General features: G+C 51.3%; 1 protein-coding gene across 1 annotated transcript in view; it reads left to right on the plus strand.

Moving 5' to 3' along the window:
* Nucleotides 1-23,495, plus strand: part of LOC134949969 (uncharacterized) — a 123,561-nt gene extending 100,066 nt beyond the window's left edge. Inside the window, exon 2 of the mRNA XM_063938648.1 lies at nucleotides 22,506-23,495. Within this exon, the coding sequence (XP_063794718.1) occupies nucleotides 22,506-23,495 (990 nt within the window). The remainder of the gene's footprint in view (nucleotides 1-22,505) is intronic.
* Nucleotides 23,496-23,544: the final 49 nt, after the last annotated feature.

The following is a 23,544-nucleotide window of genomic DNA, read 5'->3' on the forward strand; positions in this document are numbered from 1 at the left end:
TGCCACTCCTAGATGGGCCAGGTGTTTGTGTCGGCCACTAGGGTCACTTATCTTAGTTACACAGCTACCTCATTGCGCCTCTTTTTTTTCTTCTTTGCGTCATGTGCTGTTTGGGGAGTATTTTTTGGAAGGGCCATCCGGCCTGACACTGCAGTGCCACTCCTAGATGGGCCAGGTGTTTGTGTCGGCCACTAGGGTCGCTTAGCTTACTCACACAGCTACCTCATTGCGCCTCTTTTTTTCTTTGCGTCATGTGCTGTTTGGGGAGTGTTTTTTGGAAGGGCCATCCTGCGTGACACTGCAGTGCCACTCCTAGATGGGCCAGGTGTTTGTGTCGGCCACTTGGGTCGCTGAGCTTAGTCACACAGCTACCTCATTGCGCCTCTTTTTTTCTTTGTGTCATGTGCTGTTTGGGGAGTGTTTTATGGAAGGGCCATCCTGCGTGACACTGCAGTGCCACTCCTAGATGGGCCAGGTGTTTGTGTCGGCCACTTGGGTCACTGAGCTTAGTCATCCAGCGACCTCGGTGCAAATTTTAGGACTAAAAATAATATTGTGAGGTGTGAGGTGTTCAGAATAGACTGAAAATGAGTGGAAATTATGGTTATTGAGGTTAATAATACTTTGGGATCAAAATGACCCCCAAATTCTATGATTTAAGCTGTTTTTTAGGGTTTTTTTAAAAAAACACCCGAATCCAAAACACACCCGAATCCGACAAAAAAAAATTCGGTGAGGTTTTGCCAAAACGCGTTCGAACCCAAAACCAAAATACAAAACCCGAAAAATTTCCGGTGCACATCTCTAGTGGGGACTTCATCCAGAAGTCTTCCAGCTGATTGTGAACCGTTGGGAACGGCCACAGGTGGACATGATGGCGTCCCGCCTCACCAAAAAGCTAAAAAGATATTGCGCCAGGTCAAGGGACCCTCAGGCGATAGCTGTGGACGCTCTAGTGACACCGTGGGTGTACCAGTCGGTTTATATGTTTCCCTCCTCTTCCTCTCGTACCCAAGGTACTGAGAATAATAAGAAGGAGAGGAGTAAGAACTATTCTCATTGTTCCGGATTGGCCAAGAAGAGCTTGGTACCCAGAACTTCAAGAAATGATCTCAGAGGACCCTCGGCCTCTGCCGCTTAGACAGGACCTGCTACTGCAGGGGCCCTGTCTGTTCCAAGACTTACCGCGGCTGCGTTTGACGGCATGGCGGTTGAACACCGGATCCTAAAGGAAAAGGGCATTCCGGAGGAAGTCATTCCTACGCTGATTAAAGCTAGGAAGGATGTGACCGCAAAACATTATCACCGCATATGGCGGAAATATGTTGCTTGGTGTGAGGCCTGGAAGGCCCCAACGGAGGAATTTCAGCTGGGTCGATTTCTGCACTTCCTACAGTCAGGGGTGACTATGGGCCTAAAATTGGGTTCCATTAAGGTCCAGATTTTGGCTCTGTCGATTTTCTTCCAAAAAGAACTGGCTTCACTGCCTTAAGTTCGGACTTTTGTTAAAAGGAGTGCTGCATATTCAGCCCCCTTTTGTGCCTCCAGTGGCACCTTGGGATCTTAACGTATTGTTGGATTTCCTAAAGTCGCATTGGTTGAGCCACTTAAAACCGTGGAGCAAAAATATCTCACGCGGAAAGTGGTCATGCTGTTGGCCTTGGCTTCGGCCAGGCGTGTATCAGAATTGGCGGCTTTCTCATGTAAAAGCCCTTATCTGATTTTTCATATGGATAGGGCGGAATTGAGGACTCGTTCCCATTTTCTTCCTAGGTGGTATCAGCGTTTCATTTGAACCACCCTATAGTGGTGCCTGCGGCTACTCGGGACTTGGAGGATTCCAAGTTGCTGGACGTAGTCGGGGCCCTGAAAATCTATGTTTCCAGGATGGCTAGACTCAGGAATACTGACTCGCTATTTATCCTGTATGCACTCAACAAGCTGGGTGCTCCTGCTTCAAAGCTGACTATTGCTCGCTGGATCTATAGCACGATTCAACTTGCACATTCTGCGGCTGGACTTCCGCATCCTAAATCAGTAAAAGCCCATTCCACGAGGAAGGTGGGCTCTTCTTGGGCGGCTGCCCGAGGGGTCTCGGCTTTACAGCTTTGCCGAGCTGCTACTTGGTCGGGTTCAAACACATTTGCAAAATTCTACAAGTTTAATACCCTGGCTGAGGAGGACCTTGAGTTTGCTCATTCGGTGCTGCAGAGTCACCCGCACTCTCCCGCCCGTTTGGGAGCTTTGGTATAATCCCCATGGTCCTTACGGAGTTCCCAGCATCCACTAGGACGTCAGAGAAAATAAGAATTTACTCACCGGTAATTCTATTTCTCGTAGTCCGTAGTGGATGCTGGGCGCCCATCCCAAGTGCGAATTGTCTGCAATACTTGAATATAGTTATTGCCTAACTAAAGGGTTATTGTTATGAGCCATCTTTTCGTGAGGCTCAGTTGTTATTCATACTGTTAACTGGATATAGTATCACGAGTTGTACGGTGTGATTGGTGTGGCTGGTATGAGTCTTACCCGGGATTCCAAATCCTTTCCTTATTGTGTCAGCTCTTCCGGGCACAGTTTCCCTAACTGAGGTCTGGAGGAGGGGCATAGAGGGAGGAGCCAGTGCACACCAGATAGTACCTAATCTTTTTTTTAGAGTGCCCAGTCTCCTGCGGAGCCCGCTATTCCCCATGGTCCTTACGGAGTTCCCAGCATCCACTACGGACTACGAGAAATAGAATTACCGGTGAGTAAATTCTTATTTTAAGCACTAAAAATTTGCAAGCTTTAAAATATCCTGATTATTAGGCGTCATCTTACACAATGTGAGTAATTAACACTTTTTATGGGTTTTGTGCTTTGTTCCCCCCTCCTGGAATCCTGTGTTTGCCCCTGTGGTGGGTGTTATTAGGAGGGGGTGCAATGTCAGGTGGTCCTGCTTGGGTTTTGCACAGAGGCCCTGAAGTATGTTCAGTTGCAGTTCTAGAAATACTGTAGGACTTTATTAATTATAGGGGGAAAAATCTTTCCGGACGTTTTTGGGGTTTATATGCTCAGAACAGACAGGAAGGATGTGAGCAGTGTATCTGACTGCTGATCTAATATACCATACAGGGAACATTTTCTAAACCAACTCATTTGGATCCTTTATGAAAGTTCTGTGTTGCATTTATTAGTCATGGAGATATATTGTAACTCAATGGCTCCATCTCCTGGCAGGTCGCTGTCATTACTAGGACTTGCAGCGTCAGCTTATTTACAGGAGACAAATACAGAAAGTTCCTGTGAGCTGCTCTGGAAGTCAGGTTTGTTTTTAGTAAATACCAAAGTAACAATGACTGAATTCCATATGTAATGTGACTGTGTTTTCTTTGTTTCTCTGCCTCCTGCCTCTTTTAGAAAAGTTAATATAACAGTCCTGTGGCAATCAATAATTGGCAAATCACAAGTATTCATTATCCAGCTCATTTACAGCTATGGGGGGAGTTCAGGTATTTAATCGTGCCCAATCTCCGTCTAAAGTGACGGGAGATCGCTGGGTGATATTCAATTGTTCCTCGCGTAAATTGCCAAAACCCGACTAAATGAATGGGAGCAACGCAAAAAGTCCCGTTTGGGCGCCCAAACGTGTCACTTTTTGCACATTTCAGCTAGCCACCCCCTAGATTATCAAGATGAATTGCAGGTCTCACACCCGCCAGCAGAAACATTAGAATAGCTGCCCACAGCGACCCACGTAAACAATTGAATTCCCCCTTATGTGTTATGTAACACCCTATAAAGTCACCTACTCATACCTTAATACAGTGGTTGTCCACTTAACAGAGCCCCACCATCCAAAAAGCAACATAGGCTCTCACCTATGACCCGGATTACCCCAACACATGTTGTCGACAAACAGAAGGCACAGAAAATGGTCCTGGTCACCCTCGGGCTGTTTGCGTAAGATATTTTTTTCTGTTCGGTCACGGTGCCTTTTGGGGTCCAAGATCAGGGCAATTGGATTTATGTCCCCATGACTCCGCACTGTTAAACTACTGTAATGTATATAATCAGAACACCAGTGAATGACAATTAATGTGATTGATTTTTTGCTGAAATATAACTCATATAATACATATTATTTTATTACAATTAAATTAACAGCTTTCCACCATTTTCCAAATATATTATCACCTTATAATGCACTTGTTGGAAACTCTGGCTTTGGGTACATACCAAGGTGCAGGTTATCGTTGCAGTGATGCCTGGCCCTACGCTGGTTTCCTCACAGCGACAAGCTGTCTCCATGCTCCATCTGGCGTTTGCCAACTCTGTTGTGTATAACGCTTGTCATAGTGATTAATTGGTCACTGGTGTGACAGGTGTTTCAAGTCTTATTCCCTGTTCCAGCAACTGCTGTGCTGAGCGCCACATGCAGAGGGAAAACATAGCACCAGTATACAGTACACTAATACAAGATGAGACAACAGAAATGGCACCTGACGTTAGAGGACACTGCAGAATTACGCAAACGCCCTAGAGGACGAGGAGACAGGAGATAATTAGTGCCACAGGAAACTGCCCCTCGTATTCTAGAGGGGTGAGGAAGCAGACGGAGAGGGGTGGAGAGATAGTAGAGGAAGGTGAAGGTGGAAAAAGATATAGGATGGGTATGGAAATGGACAGGGCCGGAATGGCCCATAGGGGTGCAGTGGAAATCTCGGGTGGGCCCTAGCCCTTCCCTAATGTCAGGTTCCAGCCTGCACTCATATTATACATTCTTACTCTATTAGAGGGTCAGTTACCTTGTAGAGCAGGAAGATGGATGAACATGGGCGCTTGGTTTGTTTCTATCGAAATTACACTAAGATGTGCCTTTCTGCTAATTAAATGTAGTGGTTGTGTTTATCTATTTATATGGGCCCAGGCAGGGGTGGATCCAGAAGAAAATGATAGGGGGGCACCATGGAAGGGGCAAGTATATTTGCATGCGGCTTTGGTGCATGTGAGGTGGCGCTTCTTATACAATGCCCACAGTTGTAGCGCTCATTATGCAATGTCCACTGTACTGGTAGTGCCCCTTATATAGACCCCATAGTAGTGGTGCCCCTTATGCAATGCCCGTATTGCCCCCAGTAGTAATGTTGCCTGTAGTAATGTCCCCAGTGATTTAGTGCCCTAGTAGTTATGCCCCCAGTGATAATGCCCCTGCAGTTATGACCCCAGTAGTTTACCCCAGCCCCCTTGAGCTCCTGCCTCCGGCTGCCGCTGTGCAGGGAGACGGGCGCCCACTGGTAACACAATCTCAGCAGGTGCCCGACATCTCCCTGTGCGGCGCCGTCGCCGGGAGGGCACAGGGGACGGAGGCCACAAATGACAGGGGGGTCACGGGCCCGAGTGCCCCCCACCCCTGGATACGCCACTGGGCCCAGGCATTGTAGTATCCATGTTGTCTGCAGGTTATGGACTCTCTAAACAGTGGCGGAACTGTGGGAGGCAATGGAGGCAGCTGCCGCCGGGCTACTGACCTGCAGGGGGCACTTCTCCATTGCCTCCCACCCGACAATCCATCCCAGCATCTGACTGGAGTGGACGGAGGAGCAGTGTCACTGCCGTGACACGGCAGCAGCAGCTGCCTCCTCGTATGCACAGAGTGAGTTCAGCTGACAGCCGGCTGCAGCTAGAGGGAGCTCCAGCGCACAGCTGCTCACAGGACTTCCAATAGAGCTGGCCGGCTGAAGCTCTCTCTTCCTCAGTCATGAGGATAGCAACAGGTAGGCACTGGTGTGTGTGAGTGGTGTATGGGTGTGTGTGTGTGTGTGTGTGTGTGTGTGTGTGTGTGTGTGTGTGTGTGTGTGTGTGTGTGTGTGTGTGGGGGTGATTACTGGGGATATCTTTAATAAATGTTGGCAGCACTGTGTTTCTGTGTGTAAATGTTTTTAAGTGAGGTATGTCTGTGTTTTTTAAAGGAAAGTTGTGTGTTTAAGTGAAAGACGTGTGTGTGTGTGTAATTGTGTGTAATTGTGTGTAAGTAAAAGTGGCATGTGTGTGTGTAATTGTGTGTGTGTGTGTGTGTGTGTGTAAGTGAAAGAGGCATGTGTGTGTTTGTGTAATTGTGTGTGTGTAGGTGAAAGTGACGTGTGTGTAATTGTGTGTAAGTGAAAGTGGCGTGTGTGTAAGTGAAAGTGGTGTGTGTATGTGTAATTGTGTGTGTGTAAGTGAAAGAGGCATGTGTGTGTGTGTAAGTGAAAGTGACGTGTGTGTGTGTGTGTGTGTGTGTGTGTGTGTGTGTAATTGTGTGAAAGTGGCATGTGTGTGTGTAAGTGAAAGTGGCATGTGTGTGTAAGTGAAAGTGGCGTGTGTGTGTAATTGTGTGTAAGTGAAAGTGACGTGTGTGTGTGTAATGGTGTATAATTGAAAAAGGCGGGTGTAAGTGAAAAAGGCGTGTGTGTGTAAGTAAAAAAGGCGTGTGTGTAAGTGAAAGAGGTGTGTGTGTAAGTGAAAGAGGCATGTGAGTTAGTGAAAGAGGTGTGTGTGTAAGTGAGAAAGGCGTGTGTGTAAGTGAAAGAGGCATGTGTGTAAGTGAAAGAGGCGTGTGAGTTAATGAAAAAGATGTGTGTGTGTGTGTGTGTGTGTTTGTGTAAGTGAAAGAGGTGTGTGTTTTAAGTGAAAAAGGCATGTGTGTGTGCAAGGAAAAGAGGCATGTGTGTGTAAGTGAAAGAGGTGTGTGTGTGTGTGTGTGTATCTATACTATTGTGAAAGGCACCTGAGTACCCTGTGTACCAGATATCTACATATGGCGTATATATATATATATATATATATATATATACTAGGTGATTCATCGCGCCCTACGGGCGCTCTTCACACAGTCGTTTGGGGCTATGCCCCATTAACCCCCTGCACGCCTTTGAACATACGCAGGCCAGTAAATAACAGATCCAGAAATACAGGGCAGTATAGAGGGCATACAGAAATGGGGTCCGGTTGAGAAAAGATAGAGAGGCGTAGGGGGCCGGGGGAGGGTGGGAGAAAGGGAGTGTACAGAAATGCTGTGCGATCGGTAAAGGATAGGGAGAGGCAGGGTGGTAGGGAGAGGAAAAAGAGAGGGAAGGTGTTAAGGTGCATACACACGGAGAGATTTTGGCTATGAGAGATTTTGACTAACTTTTCCCTTGAACTGGCAGTAGGAGATTTTGACTAACTTTACCAGAGATTTTGTCTAACTATGCAAGAGATTTTGGCTATGGGAGATTTTGGCTATGGGAGATTTTGACTATCTCATTTAAATAAGGGGATGAGTGTCATATATAGGACGATTTTACAGGGTGGCTGGTATTTAAATAGCTGAAAGTTAAAAAAAAAAATTGCGTGGGGTCCCCCCTCCTATGTAAAACCAGCCTCGGGCTCTTTGAGCCAGTCCTGGTTGTTAAAATACAGAGGAAAAAATGAGTAGGGTTTCCCCATATTTAGACAACCAGCACCGGGCTCTGCGTCCAGTCCTGGTTTAAAAAATACGGGGGACAAAAGACATAGGGGTCCCCCGTATTTTCCAAACCAGCACCGGGCTCCACTAGCCAGGGAGATAATGCCACAGCCGGGGGACACTTTTATATTGGTCCCTGCGGCCGTGCCATTACCCCCCCAAACTAGTCACCCCTGGCCGGGGTACACTGGAGGAGTGAGGACCCCTTAAATCAAGGAGTCCCCCCCTCCAGCCACCCAAGGGCCAGGGGTGAAGCCCGAGGCTGTCCCCCCCATCCGTGGCCCGGTGGATGGGAGGCTGATAGCCTTTCAATAGTAATATTGTTCTTTACAGGAGGCCTACAGGTCCCAGCAAGCCTGCCCCAGCATGTTGGCACTTGGAGAACCACAAGTGCCAGCATGCCCGGACATAAAGGGCCCGCTGGCACCTGTAGTCCACCTGTAAAGAAAATATAAAAAGAAAACACAACACATTCTTTTAAAAATCCTTTATTAAACTGGGTCTTCACCTGGGGGCGGCGGCCTTTAAGCTCTTTTGCATGGCCGCCGCCTTCCCAGGGCTTCCGGCGTCTTCACCTGGGGGGGCGCCACCTCCCCAGGGCTTCTGGGGTCTTGCTCCGGCATCTTCACCTGGTGGGCGGCGGCTGCTAAGCTCTTTTGCATAGGCGCCGCCCATCCAGGACTTTCACGGCGTCTTCAGGAGCTCTTCTACGCTCCTCCTCCGCCGTCGGACTGAAAGCCGCTGCCTCGCGCTGACTTATATAAGTCAGCGGGAGGGGGCGGGGCGATGACGCGGCGAGCCGTGATTGGCTCGCGGCGGCCATCTTGAATTTCAAAAATGACGCTGAGGCGCCATTTTTGAAACTGGTACCGCTCCGCTGCCAAACTCTGCAAGATAAAGGTAAATTTCCCCCGCCCGCACCGCCGCCGCCCGCACCACCGCCTCAACCCGCCGCCGCCCACACCGCCACCGCAACCCGCCGCCGCCCACACTGCCACCCGCCGCCGCCCGCACCGCCGCCACCACCCGCCGCCGCCCGCACCACCGCCAACATCGCTATCGCTGGGAAAAATCGCTGGCCTCTAGCGATTTTAACTAACTTTCCCAGCGACATAGCCAAAATTGACTTGCCTGCACTGACTATTTTTCCCAGCGATAGCGACCTGGCGGGGACGCGCATCGCTATCGCTGCCTGTGTACACACGGAGCGATCTGCACTAACTTTCTGAGCGATTTTGACTATATAGTCAAAATCGCTCAGTTATATCGCTCCGTGTGTATGCACCTTTAGAGAGAAAATACAGTTGCAAGAGGCTACAACCCGTTAACCCCTGCACGGGCTTCAGCTGTGCTATAATTGTTGTTAGATGGAGTAATACCTGCAAAAAATTTTATGCTAGTGGGTAAATATTGCAAGGGGGAAGGGCGTGCAATTGTCAAGGGGGCGTAGCCCTTTGTGAGGGCGTGAAGAGTGGCCGCAGGGCACAATAAATAACACAGTGTAGTATATACTGCTAGTGTATGCAGCGCAGCTTATACATACAGTGGTCACAGGTATCAGAGCCGCGTATACACACACTGGACACTGGTAGCAGAACAGCTTATACACACAATACCCACAGGTAGCAGAGCCGCTTATACACACAATACCCACAGGTAGCAGAGCCACTTATACACACAATACCCACAGGTAGCAGAGCCGCTTATACACACAGAGCCCACAGGTATCAGAGGCGCTTATACACACAGTGGCCACAGGTAGCAGAGCCGCTTATACACACAATGGCCACAGGTAGCAGAGCCGCTTATACACACAGTGCCCACAGGTAGCAGAGCTGCGTATACACACACAATGCCCACAGGTAGCAGAGCCACTTATACACACAGTGCCCACAGGTAGCAGAGACGTTAATACACACAATACCCACAGGTAGCAGAGCCGCGTATACACACACAGTGCCCACAGGTAGCAGAGCCACTTATACACACAATACCCACAGGTAGCAGAGCCACTTATACACACAATACCCACAGGTAGCAGAGCCGCTTATACACACAGTGCCCACAGGTATCAGAGCCGCGTATACACACAATGGACACAGGTAGCAGCGCAGCTTATACACACAGTGGCCACAGGTAACGGAGCTGCGTATCCACACAGTGGCCAGAGGTAGCAGCGCAGCTTATACACACAATACCCACAGGTAGCAGAGCCGCTTATACACACAATACCCACAGGTAGCAGAACAGCTTATACACACAATACTCACAGGTAGCAGAGCCGCTTATATACACACAGTAGTCACAGGTATCAGAGGCGCTTATACACACAGTGGCCAGAGGTAGCAGCGCAGCTTATACACACAATACCCACAGGTAGCAGAGCTGCGTATACACACACAATGCCCACAGGTAGCAGAGCTGCGTATACACACACAATGCCCACAGGTAGCAGAGCCACTTATACACACAGTGCCCACAGGTAGCAGAGACGTTTATACACACAATACCCACAGGTAGCAGAGCCGCGTATACACACACAGTGCCCACAGGTAGCAGAGCCACTTATACACACAGTGCCCACAGGTAGCAGAGACGTTTATACACACAATGGCCACAGGTAGCAGTGGTGCTTATACACACAATGGCCCCCTGTAGCAGCGTCACTTCTACACACAATTCCCATAGGTAACAGAGGCGCTTATACACACAGTGGCCAGAGGTAGCAACGCAGCTTATACACACAATACCCACAAGTAGCAGAGCCGCTTATACACACAATGGGGGTCATTCCGAGTTGTTCGCTCGCAAGCTGCTTTTCGCAGCATTACACACGCTAAGCCGCCGCCTACTGGGAGTGAATCTTAGCTTATCAAAATTGCGAACAAAAGATTCGCAATATTGCGAAAAGACTTCTCTGTGCAGTTTCTGAGTAGCTCGAGACTTACTCTGCCAGTGCGATCAGTTCAGTGCTTGTCGTTCCTGGTTTGACGTCACAAACACACCCAGCGTTCGCCCAGACACTCCTCCGTTTCTCCAGCCACTCCCGCGTTTTTCCCAGAAACTGTAGCGTTTTTTCACACACTCCCATAAAACGGCCAGTTTCCGCCCAGAAACACCCACTTCCTGTCAATCACATTACGATCACCAGAACAAAGAAAAAACCTCGTAATGCCGTGAGTAAAATACCTAACTGCATAGCAAATTTACTTGGCGCAGTCGCACAGCGGACATTGCGCATGCGCATTAGCGACTAATCGCTCCGTTGCGAGAAAAAAATAACGAGCGAACAACTCGGAATGACCCCCAATACCCACAGGTAGCAGAGCCGCGTATACACACACAGTGCAAACAGGTAGCAGAGCCGCTTATACATACAGTGCCCACAGGTAGCAGAGATGTTTATATACACAATACCCACAGGTAGCAGAGATGTTTATACACACAATGGCCACAGGTAGCAGTGGTGCGTATACACACAGTGCCCACAGGTAGCAGCGCCACTTATATACAATGTCCACAGGTAGCAGAGTGGCGTATACACACAGTGCCCACAGGTAGCAGAGTTTGTTCTACACACAATGGCCACAGGTAGTAGCTGCATTTATACACACAATACTCACAGGTAGTAGCTGCATTTATACACACAGGGCCACAGGTAGCAGCGCCACTTATACACAATGCCCACAGGTAGCAGTGTCGCTTAGACACATAATGGCCACAGTATTAGTGTTTCTTATTAATCCAATGTCCATTGGTAGCAACTATACTCACAGAAGTTCAGTGTGTGTGGGGGGGGGGGGGGGGGTTGGAAAGGGGGTGGGTTCAGTGAGGTGGAGGTGCCTATCCGTGCCGCTGATCACCCCGATTCAGGGAATCACTTGTAGCGGCTGAGGATGGTGTCCGAGGTGCTATGAGTGGTGGTGGGGTGGGTGCGGGAGGGGGTCCAGAGGTGTCGTGGGTGGTGGAGGGGTGGGTGCAGTGGCACCGATGGCGGAAAGGGTGCAGAGGTGCTGTGGGTGGGGGAGGGGGAGGTGTGGAGGGGGCGCGGATGGGGGAGGGGGTCTAGAGATGCTGCGGGTGGGGAAGGGGCGGGTGCGGAAGGGGAGTGTAGATGCTGTTGGTGGGAGAGGGGTGGGTGCGGGGGGCTGTGTATGAAGGAGGGGGTCTGGAGGTGATGTGTGTGTTGGAGGGGCGATGTAGGGGGTGCGTTTGGAGGTGCAGGGAGGTGAGCTTAGGTGATGGGTTTCAGAAGTGCTGTGGGTGGGGGAGGTGTGGGTGTGGGATGGCACGGATGGGGTATGTAGATGCTGTGGATGGGGGAGGGGTGGCTGCAGGGGAGCCATGGATGGGGGAGGGAGTCTGAAGGTGCTTTTGGTGGTGGTCCAGAGGTGTTGTGGGTGGGGGAGGGGCGGGTGGGGGAGGTCTGCAGATGGGGGAGGGTGTCTGTAGATAATGTGGGTGGGGGAGGGGGCCGGAGGTGCTGTGGTTGGGGGAGTGGCGGGTTCGGGGGTGTTGCGGGTGGGGTAGGTGATCTGGATGTGCCGCAACCAGGGGAGGGGCGGGTGTGGGGATGCCACAGATGGGGGAGGGGGTCCTTGGGCGCTGTGGGTGAGTGAGGGGTGGGTGCGGGGTTGCGGCGGTTGTGGATGTCCGGGTGTGCTGCTGATGCGGGTGGGGAGGGGCAGGTGGGGGAGTGTTGCGTGTGAGGGGGCGGGTGAGGGGATGCTGCGGGTGGGGTTGGGGTGCCAGGGGTGGGGGGCGTGGGGGGTTGCAGATGGGGTCTGTAGATGCTGCTGGTAGTGGATGGGCAGGTGCGTGGGGTTGTGGATGAAGGAGGGGGTCTGGAGGTGCTGTGCGTGGGGGAGGGGTGATGTAATGGGGGGGTGTTTGGGGAGGTGGGGTTTGCAGGGGAGGTGAGGTTGGGTGATGGGTTCCTGAAGTGCTGCGGGTGGAGGAGGGGTGGCTGCAGGGGAGCCGTGGATAGGGTCCGGAGGTGCTGTGGGTGGTGGTCAAGAGGTGCTGCGGGTGGGGGAGGGAAGGTGTGGTAGGTCCGCGAATGGGGGAAGGTGCGCTGCGGGTAGGGGAGGGCCGGGGGTGATGCGGGTGTGGGTAATACGGGTGGGGGAGGGGGCGGGAGTGCCGCAGGTGGTGGAGGGGCGTGTGCGGCGGGTGGGGGGTGGATGTGGTGGATGCTGTGGATGGGAGGGGGGCGCGTGCCGTGGGTGGGGCGCGGATGTGGTGGATGCTGTGGGTGTAGGAGGGGGGGAGAAATGGTGTTGGAGTGGGGGAGGTGCGGGGGTGCCGCAGGTGGGGGAGGTAGGGGGGTTTTGCGGGTTGTGGGTGCGACAGGTAGGGGAGGGCGCGTGTGCCGCGGGTGGGGGATTGATGTGGTGGGTGCCACGGGTAGGGGAGGAGCGGGGGGTGCTGTGGGTGGGGGAGGGGGCGGGAGTGCCGCGGGTGGGGGAGGGATGTGTGCCGCAGGTGAGGGGCAGATGTGGGGGATGCTGTGGGTGCCATGGGTGAGGGGTGGCGTGTGCCACGGGTGGGGGGCGGATGTGGTGGATGCCGCGGGTAGGGTGGTGGGTGCGGGGGGGAGAGGTGGGTATGGGGGTGGAGTGGGGGAGGTGCGGAAGTGCCGCGGGTGGGGTGGAGGGTGCGGGGGTGTAGCAGGGGGGAGAGGTGTGTATGGGGGTGGTTGGGGGTGGTGCAGGGGGTTTTGCGGATGGGGCAGGGGGTTTTGCAGGTTGTGGGTGCTACGGGTGGGGGAGGAGCGGGGGTGCCTTTGGGTGGGGGAGGGGGCGGGAGTGCCGCGGGTGGGGGAGGGACGTGTGCCGCAGGTGGGGGGCAGATGTGGTGGATGCTGTGGGTGAGGGAGGGCGTGTGCCACGGGTGGAGGGCGGATGTGGTGGATGCCGTGGGTAGGGTGGTGGGTGCGGGGGGAGAGGTGGGCATGGGGGTGGAGTGGGGGAGATGCGGGGCTGCCGCGGGTGGGGTGGAGGGTGCGGAGGTGTAGCGGGGGGAGAGGTGGGTATGGGGGTGGTGCGGGGGTTTTGCGGGTGGGGCAGGGGGTTTTGCAGGTTGTGGGTGCTTTGGGTGGGGGAGGGGGCAGGAGGGCTGTGCTGCGGGTGGGGGATGGATGTGGTGGGTGCCGCGGGTGGGGGAGTGCTGCGGGTGGGGGGTGTGGTTGCTACTGGTGGGGGTGGAAGGGGTGGGGGAGGGGTGTGTGCCGCGGGTGGATGCTGCAGGTGCGGGGTGGGGCGGGTGGGGGAGGGGCATGTGCTGCGGGTGGGGGCTGGATGTGGTGAGTGCTGTGGGAGTTGTGGGTGGGGGAGGGGCGGAGGATGTTGCGGGTGGGGGAGGGGGCGGGAGTGGCGTGGGTGGGGGAGGGGCGTGTGCCACGGGTGGGGTGGATGCTGTGGGTGCTGCGGGTGGGAGGGTGTGGGGTGACACGGGCCGTGTGCCGCGGGTCGGGGGTGGATTTGTTGGATGCTGTGGGTGCCACGGGTGGGAGGGGGGGCGGGTGCGGCTGTCAGTGGTCGTCCACGGCACAATTCTCCTCCGGACTGTGCGGCAAGACTGAGGCGGTTACTTAGAGTCCCGCTTACAGTCCCCGGCTGCAGTGTCACCAGGGTGCGGGGAGTGTACGGGGAGGAGGGAGAGAGGGCACTGGGCGGAGATGGTGAGGGGACTGGGCGGGGATGGGCGGACCGAGGGAGGGGACTGTTCCTGGCCTGAATCCAGCCACTGTGACTCTGCCCAGCCTTACGGCCAGGCACAGATTCACAGACCTGGCCTATTATATAGGATATATATATATATATATATATATATATATATATATATCCCTATATGTATAGGGGTGGGGGGGGGGCACCAACATTTTATCATGTCTCCAGGCGACTGGGGCAAACTTACGCCACTGTCTCTAAAGGTTGGCCAAGTCTCTTAAGCATGGCCCTCTACCCCTGCATTCCCCCAGTGGGCCCTTCACGCACCATTCCGACAATGGAAATGAAGAGGACATGGATGGAGGGAAAGGAGAGGACAAGAAGAATAGTAGGAAGGAGCAGTCTAGTATAGGGTGGTGTACGCAAGCATGAATAGGAGAGTGTTAAGGGAGCACTTGCAGAATTGGAGGCTGGGGGTGAGGCTCTTCCAAATGTGGGGAGTAGAACAGGAGTAGTCACCAAGGCTGTGTGAGGTGGAGATACAGTAGAAGAGGAGAAAGGCATTGACAGAATGTAGTGGATGAGTGTGAGTTTTCTTGACAAGTTTGGAGATGTAGGAAGGACAGACGTTAGGGTGGACATTATAGGGGAGTGTACGCAGCTTGAATTGTGTTCCGGAGTGAATTAGAGGCCAATGGAGAGCTCTACAGAGTAACAGCAGGAGAGGAACATTAGTCATGGCATCACATTCAGGACAGTGCAGAGGGGACAGACATGGGATAGGTAGGCCAGAAAGGAGAAGATGCTGAGAGGGGCACCAGAGGTAGAGCTCATAGAGGAAGAGGAAGAGAGCTAGGAGGTAAACCTATACAAGACAGTGCCGCGAAGACCAAGGGCACAAAGCATGTCAAGTAGGAGCTGTGTCGGAAGTAACAGAGAGGTCACAGTGGCACTTGGTGGAGAGGGAGGAAGCCTATTTTAAGATCAAGAAGGGAGAGAATGGAGAGATAATTTGAGAAGTTCATAAAACTATAGGGAAAGGATTATAGGGTGAGAGACACAGGGTCAAGAGAAGGGTTTCTCCACAATGGGTGTGGTAATGGATTATGGGCAAGTAGAAGTGGGAAAACAAATGAGATGGGATGGATGGATGGTAGGGTAGGAGGGATGGGACATGATGATGTAGTATGGGAAGATTATAAACAGGTGACCTAGTGCAGACTGAATAAGGATAGAGGACAGTATGCAATGATGATGGTAGTAATAATAGACAATGTTAGGCAACAATGGCAGAATTACTAGGTGAAGTCGTAGGAGGGTGGAATTGATGAGTAGTAGCATGCAGTGCTTGAGAAGTCATGGAATTTATGAGGTTAGGGAGTGGGTCACAGAGGAATGAGAGGACCTCACAGTTTCTGACAGGAGGAACGTAAGAGAGGGCAAGGGGGGCAAAAGTGGAAGAAGAGGGAGAGCCTTACAGAGGAATTGCCATGATGGATGGAGTTCATTTTCCCCTTAAAATAAAAGAGCAGAGAACAGTTGTGTCAACATATACCTATCCTCAATTTGCACCAAATGGACTTTGCCAGTGAGATGCACCAAAACACTAACCCTAAATACATATAGTAATTGGTCTTGAGGCATGAGGAAGAGGCGGTGAAGGGTGGAAAAGAGGTGACTGGAGTTATGAAACTGGGAAGAGATAATAGTTTTATAGTAAGACTGAGCAAAAGAAATAAGACAGCACAATAGGTGACTGGATGAATGTTATGTCGGCATTGAAGCTCGGATCAGAAGAACAGCGGTATCCTTGCAGGGAGCAGCAGTCATTGTTATAGTTCCTGCTGAAATGTATAAAGGTCAGTGAGAGTCCAACAGAAGTGACTATAAATAACCCCATACAAATCACTGGCTCTGTTTCCAATTAAAATGTATGTAGTATAAAGAATAAATTAATAATTCTACATAATAAAACTGAACGCTGATATAAATTTAGGTCATCGCATTGGGGAGCACTTCAGACAGTGTTCGCTATAACTGGTCACCTGCGGGGCACACACGTGTGGTACTCGCTAGGACATACGTGCATCCAGCTGGTTGATGATGCTCTACTGGGGACTGGATGGTGGTGAGGCATCTGTGGATGTAAGTGGAAGAGAAACAGTGGGGAAGAAGTATGAGGTGCAGGAGAGAAAGACTGAGGGGCAACAACTGGCAGGTGAGAGATAAGACGACAAGGGGTAGGAGAAAAGAGACGGAGGAGCAGGTGAGAAACAGACTGAGGGGTAATGATGGGCAGGAGAGAGACAAGGGCAATGAGAGACTAGAGATAAAGAGACTGAAAGACAAGAGAGAAAGAGAAGGAGGGGCAGGAGAGAGGGAGGTTGAGGGGCAATGAGGGACAGGAGAGAAAGAGAATAAGGGGCAGGAGAGAGAGAGGTTGAGGGGCAATGAGGGACAGGAGAGAAAGAGAATGAGGGGCAGGAAAGAGAGAGGTTGAGGGGCAATGAGGGACAGTAGAGAAAGAGAATGAGGGGCAGGAAAGAGAGAGGTTGAGGGGCAATGAGGGACAGGAGAGAAAGAGAATAAGGGGCAGGAGAGAGAGAGAGGTTGAGGGGCAATGAGGGACTGGAGAGAAAGAGAATAAGGGGCAGGAGAGAGAGAGGTTGAGGGGCAATGAGGGACTGGAGAGAAAGAGAATGAGGGGCAGGAAAGAGAGAGGTTGAGGGGCAATGAGGGACAGGAGAGAAAGAGAATAAGGGGCAGGAGAGAGAGAGGTTGAGGGGCAATGAGGGACTGGAGAGAAAGAGAAAGGGGGGCAGGAGAGAGAGAGATTGAGGGGCAACAAGAGACAGAAGAGAGCAGTTGAGGAGGAATGAGGGGCTGGATATAAAGAAGAAACTGAGGGACCAGGTGGAGCAGAAAGGGGCAAATAGGGAAAGTGAGACATAGGAGGAAACAAAGAGTAAAATAATAAATAAATAAACAGGAAACGCTGGGTAAAATACTGGTATGATGTATGGATACTGGAAATCACTTGGTGTTCTGTCATCCATTCTCACATGGTCAAAGAATTCTTCAGTATCTTTCATCTATCTATAAATTTAGTATTGTGTAGCTTTAGTGCTTTGATTCTCCTGAGTGTTACACCTGCTCCCCGTCTCCGCACCCCTGTCCTTCTCTCAGTCTCATTTACTTTTTCTTTTTCTGACTGATGGTGAAAGTTTCTTTTCTTTAGTATCTTATTTACTACCACCCGCCCCCCAGTGCCTAACCATAACTAACCCCCCCCCCCCTCCCCCCCTCCTTCAGTGGCTAACTATAACCCTCCTGGGCCCCAGGGCCCTAACAGTTACCTAACAGCACACACAGCACACCATGCACCCATAGAGTCCTATGGTGGCGGCCATGCAGTGCGGACAAAAATCACTTGGAAAATGGCCGCCGCGCACAGAGATTAAAGTGAGCCGGAACGGGGCTGAACTGCGTTCCGTTAGTTTCATTTGGAGACGGAACCATTTCCGCCTCCTCCGGCTTACCTAACCCAAAATGTGACTCTGGAGCCGCAGGGAGATGCCGGGCGCCCGCTGAGATATTGTTACCAGCGGGCGCCGGCTCCTTCCGCTCAGTGGCAGCCGGAGGCAGAAGCTCACTCCTCAGCTCCAATAGATTGTTATACATTTAATCACTTTTTACGTTTAAAAGAATATTTTGGTAAACATAAGTGTTCTACACATAAAGAGGTTTCTCTTGTGGATATTGGGGGTCATTCCGAGTTGTTCGCTCGTTATTTTTTTGTTGCAACGGATCGATTAGTCGCTAATGCGCATGCGCAATGTCCGCAGTGCGACTGCGCCAAGTAAATTTGCTATGCAGTTAGGTATTTTACTCACGGCATTACGAGGTTTTTTCTTCGTTCTGGTGATCGTAATGTGATTGACAGGAAGTGGGTGTTTCTGGGCGGAAACTGGCCGTTTTATGGGTGTGTGTGAAAAAACGCTACCGTTTCTGGGAAAAACGCGGGAGTGGCTGGAGAAACGGAGGAGTGTCTGGGCGAACGCTGGGTGTGTTTGTAACGTCAAACCAGGAACGAAACTGACTGAACTGATCGCAGATGCCGAGTAAGTGTGGAGCTACTCAGAAACTGCTAAGAAGTGTCTATTCGCAATTCTGCTAATCTTTCGTTCGCAATTTTGATAAGCTAAGATTCACTCCCAGTAGGCGGCGGCTTAGCGTGTGCAAAGCTGCTAAAAGCAGCTAGTGAGCGAACAACTCGGAATGAGGGCCATTACCCATCAAGTTAAGAAAATAAAAATGAAATCAATATTTGATCCGGTCGCCACTAGTGCCTCTATCAAGACTTTTTCCCGAGTGTTGGAGAAGGAGGAACATTCATCTTATCATAGTCCAAAAAGGACTTATTCAACTGACCTAACCGCCGCTGAATATGAGACCATTACAGCGCTAAGGAATAGCATGGACATCGTAGTACGCAGTGCTGATAAAGGTGGGGCTGTGGTGATATAAGACCTATACGCTTATAATAAAGAATGTATGCAACAATTACTAGATCTGACTACCTATGAACCTTTATGTATGGACCCTACAGCTAAATACAAAAAGGGACTTGATATCATTTTACTGTATGCGGAACAACATTCGTGGATCTCTGCGGATCTAAGAAAAGCTTTAACTGTTGATTATCCTGTAACGCCTATGTTTTATACTTTGCCCAATGTGCACAAGAGGTTAAGTGACCCTCCTGGCAGACCGATCATTTCTGCCATGGGGCCACTCTACCAACTTATATCAACCTACGTAGATGCCATTTTAAACCCATGTATACAACATACTCAAGCAGCATATTTCAAAGATACAACCAAATTACTAAATAAGTTGGGCAAGTTAAACCCTGACACGACGGGACTGACCATGGGGATCATTCCGAGTTGATCGCTCGCTAGCAGTTTTTAGCAGCCGTGCAAACGCTATGCCGCCGCCCACTGAGAGTGTATTTTAGCTTAGCAGAAGTGCGAACATTTTTATCGCAGAGCGCCTGCAAAAAATGTTTGTGTAGTTTCAGAGTAGCTCAAAACCTACTCAGCGCTTGCGATCACTTCAGACTATTCAGTTCCGGATTTGACGTCACACACCCACCCAGTTAAAATAAAAGTACACTGGCCCTGTGTTGTATGCTGTAAAATTACAGGGGTGCTGTGAAAATAAAGGGGCACTGTTCTGTGTGCCGTAATAATAAAGGGGTGCTGTCCTACGACATAGAGAACACAAATTATGCAGAAAAAATAGTGGAAAATCAGGAACCCCTTCCAGTTCCTAGTATTAGTGCTGAAGCTGCTGCTGCCACCAGTCATGACATTGACAATGCAATTCCATCAACGTTGTCTGCTAAGGCCGATGCCCAATGTCATAGAGGGCGTGTAAACTCCAAGAAGCAAAAATTAAGAACCAAAAAAAAGAAAAATAAATTATCTGATAAGAAACGTAAGATTGACAATATGCCATTCACGACACATAGCAGCAAGGAAAGGCTAAGGCCTTCGCTTATGGGCCTAATTCAGAGTTGATTGCAGCAGCAAATTTGTTAGCAGTTGGGCAAAACCATGGGGGTCATTCCGAGTTGTTCGCTCGCAAGCGGATTTTAGCAGATTTGCTCATGCTAAGCCGCCGCCTACTGGGAGTGAATCTTAGCATCTTAAAATTGCGAACGATGTATTCGCAATATTGCGATTACACACCTCGTAGCAGTTTCTGAGTAGCTTCAGACTTACTCGGCATCTGCGATCAGTTCAGTGCTTGTCGTTCCTGGTTTGACGTCACAAACACACCCAGCGTTCGGCCAGACACTCCTCCGTTTCTCCGGCCACTCCTGCGTTTTTTCCGGAAACGGTAGCGTTTTTTCCCACACGCCCATAAAACGACCTGTTTCCGCCCAGTAACACCCATTTCCTGTCAATCACATTACGATCTCCAGAACGATGAAAAAGCCGTGAGTAAAATTCCTAACTGCATAGCAAATTTACTTGGCGCAGTCGCAGTGCGAACATTGCGCATGCGCATTAAGCGGAAAATCGCTGCGATGCGAAGATTTTTACCGAGCGAACAACTCGGAATGAGGGCCCATGTGCACTGCAGGGGGCGCAGATGTAACATGTGCAGAGAGAGTTAGATTTGGGTGGGGTGTGTTCAAACTGAAATCTACATTGCAGTGTAAAGATAAAGCAGACAGTATTTACCCTGCACAGAAACATAGGGGGTCATTCCGAGTTGTTCGCTCGGTAAAAATCTTCGCATCGCAGCGATTTTCCGCTTAATGCGCATGCGCAATGTCCGCACTGCGACTGCGCCAAGTAAATTTGCTATGTAGTTAGGAATTTTACTCACGGCTTTTTCATCGTTCTGGTGATCGTAATCTGATTGACAGGAAATGGGTGTTACTGGGCGGAAACAGGCCGTTTTATGGGCGTGTGGGAAAAAACGCTACCGTTTCCGGAAAAAACGCAGGAGTGGCCGGAGAAACGGAGGAGTGTCTGGGCGAACGCTGGGTGTGTTTGTGACGTCAAACCAGGAACGACAAGCACTGAACTGATCGCAGATGCCGAGTAAGTCTGAAGCTACTCAGAAACTGCTACGAGGTGTGTAATCGCAATATTGCGAATACATCGTTCGCAATTTTAAGATGCTAAGATTCACTCCCAGTAGGCGGCGGCTTAGCGTGAGCAAATCTGCTAAAATCCGCTTGCGAGCGAACAACTCGGAATGACCCCCATAATAACCCACCCAAATCTAACTCTCTGCAAAAGTTATATCTGATGGTGATGTGGTTTGTTTGAATAAGCCACCAGTGTAGACAGTTGTTGGACATGGGAAGAAAAAGCCCAATTTTCATGCCTGGGCAAAATACCAAATAATGTGGAATTATTTCTCTGTGAGGATGAGGATGTAAACACTGAAAGGGTTGGGGGGGGTATCTGAGGATGAGGATGACATCTTGCCTTTGTAGAGCCAGTTTATGCAAGGAGAGAGTAATTGCTTATTTTTTGGTGGGGGCCCAAACAAACACAGTCATGTGGCAGACCCTGTCGCTGAAATGATTGGTTTGTTAAAGTGTGCATGTCCTGTTTATATAACATAAGGGTGGGTGGGACGTCTTTTCTTTGCCACATCATTCCAAGGGTGCTGCCCTATATGGGGTACCGCCCCTCTGCCCTATCAGTACAGGGGTGCTGCCTCACTACTGTTTAAGTCCAGGGTGCTGTTGCCTGTCTACTGCGCTATGCAATTTTCCAGGGGTGCTGCCTATACTGTATAAATCTAGGTGTGCTGCCATATAATTCCAGGGGTGCTGCTGTACTTTATTCTAGGTTTAAATTAAAGTCTAGAGCAGAATGTGAAACAAGCTTCAACATCACAAACAGATTTGTGAAATCATAGCCGCAAAGGTGGAAATGGATACTGCAATTTTGACTTACAAAGAGACCACATTTGTGGCCAAAGTCAGTCAGACTCAGAAGAGATAGACTCATAATCCAGCGCAACTGCCGGAGAGGTAAAAGAGAGATTTTCTGCCGGAGCATTAGAGAGAGGTTCTTCTCAATTATTGCATGTTAAGGACTCACTCAAATGAATGGCTCCAATTAGTCAACCTTAATTTGGATTTATTATTAATGTTCCACATTTTGGTATTATTTATTTACATAAAAAAATCACTGCACTGTCCTGCTTAGTACTGTACTGAACCCACCCAAACTCAGCTTGTCCCATCTGAGGCTGCTGTGGGTGCTCAAGAAGGTCTGCTAACACATCTAAAGGGGCTGCTTTATTTAAAAATTAAATAGAAATAAAATAAACAAGACACACAGGTATGCTCACATGCGTGTAACTGGGAGCTGTGAAAAATGAAAATAAGGAATCTGCCACAAAATCTCCTTTATATTAGGCCAAATCTGTGACTCTGTGCCTGGGCCTCTAATGCTGGGTGGAGTCACAGGGCTGGGCGGAGTCACCCGCTTCTGCCCTGTGCCAGCAGCAGCAGTAGCAGTCACAGAATCCGGCCACCATCATCACAGGAAAACACCACTGGAAGGACGCCCCACCATGCACGGTAACACAATATACACCCACACCCCACGCCATACACCCTTCCCTTGGTTTCCCCGCAACACAGCCACCCACACCCCAACTGACACCCGCACCTCACACCACGGAACCCTCCTTCCGCAACACCCCGTCCCCAGCTCCCACATCCAGCCACTGTCGGAACACACTTCCCGGGAGCCCACCGACACCCGCACCCCATACCACGAAAACCTGCCTCCGCAACACCCGTCCCCAGCTCCCACATCCAGCCACTGTCAGAACACACTTCCCGGGAGCCCACCAACACCCGCACCCCATACCACGAAAACCTGCCTCCGCAACACCCCGTCCCCAGCTCCCACATCCAGCCACTGTCGGAACACACTTCCCGGGAGCCCACCAACACCCGCACCCCATACCACGAAAACCTGCCTCCGCAACACCCCGTCCCCAGCTCCCACATCCAGCCACTGTCGGAACACACTTCCCGGGAGCCCACCGACACCCGCACCCCATACCACGAAAACCTGCCTCCGCAACACCCCGTCCCCAGCTCCCACATCCAGCCACTGTCAGAACACACTGCCCGGGAGCCCACCGACACCTGCACCCCATACCACGAAAACCTGCCTCCGCAACACCCCGTCCCCAGCTCCCACATCCAGCCACTGTCAGAACACACTGCCCGGGAGCCCACCGACACCTGCACCCCATACCACGAAAACCTGCCTCCGCAACACCCCGTCCCCAGCTCCCACATCCAGCCACTGTCAGAACACACTGCCCGGGAGCCCACCGACACCCGCACCCCATACCACGAAAACCTGCCTCCGCAACACCCCGTCCCCAGCTCCCACATCCAGCCACTGTCAGAACACACTGCCCGGGAGCCCACCGACACCTGCACCCCATACCACGAAAACCTGCCTCCGCAACACCCCGTCCCCAGCTCCCACATCCAGCCACTGTCAGAACACACTGCCCGGGAGCCCACCGACACCTGCACCCCATACCACGAAAACCTGCCTCCGCAACACCTCATCCCCAGCTCCCACATCCAGCCACTGTCAGAACACACTGCCCGGGAGCCCACCGACACCTGCACCCCATACCACGAAAACCTGCCTCCGCAACACCTCATCCCCAGCTCCCACATCCAGCCACTGACTGGACACGCTGGACGGGAGCCGACTGACACCCGCACCCCGCACCATGGAACCCTCCCTCCGCACCACTCCGTCACCAGCTCCCACATGTAGACGCTGGCCTGGAGCCGCCGGAACACGCTGACCGGGAACGGAGCAACAC

This window comes from Pseudophryne corroboree, chromosome 8 (genome assembly GCF_028390025.1).
Source record: "Pseudophryne corroboree isolate aPseCor3 chromosome 8, aPseCor3.hap2, whole genome shotgun sequence".
NCBI lineage: Eukaryota > Metazoa > Chordata > Amphibia > Anura > Myobatrachidae > Pseudophryne > Pseudophryne corroboree.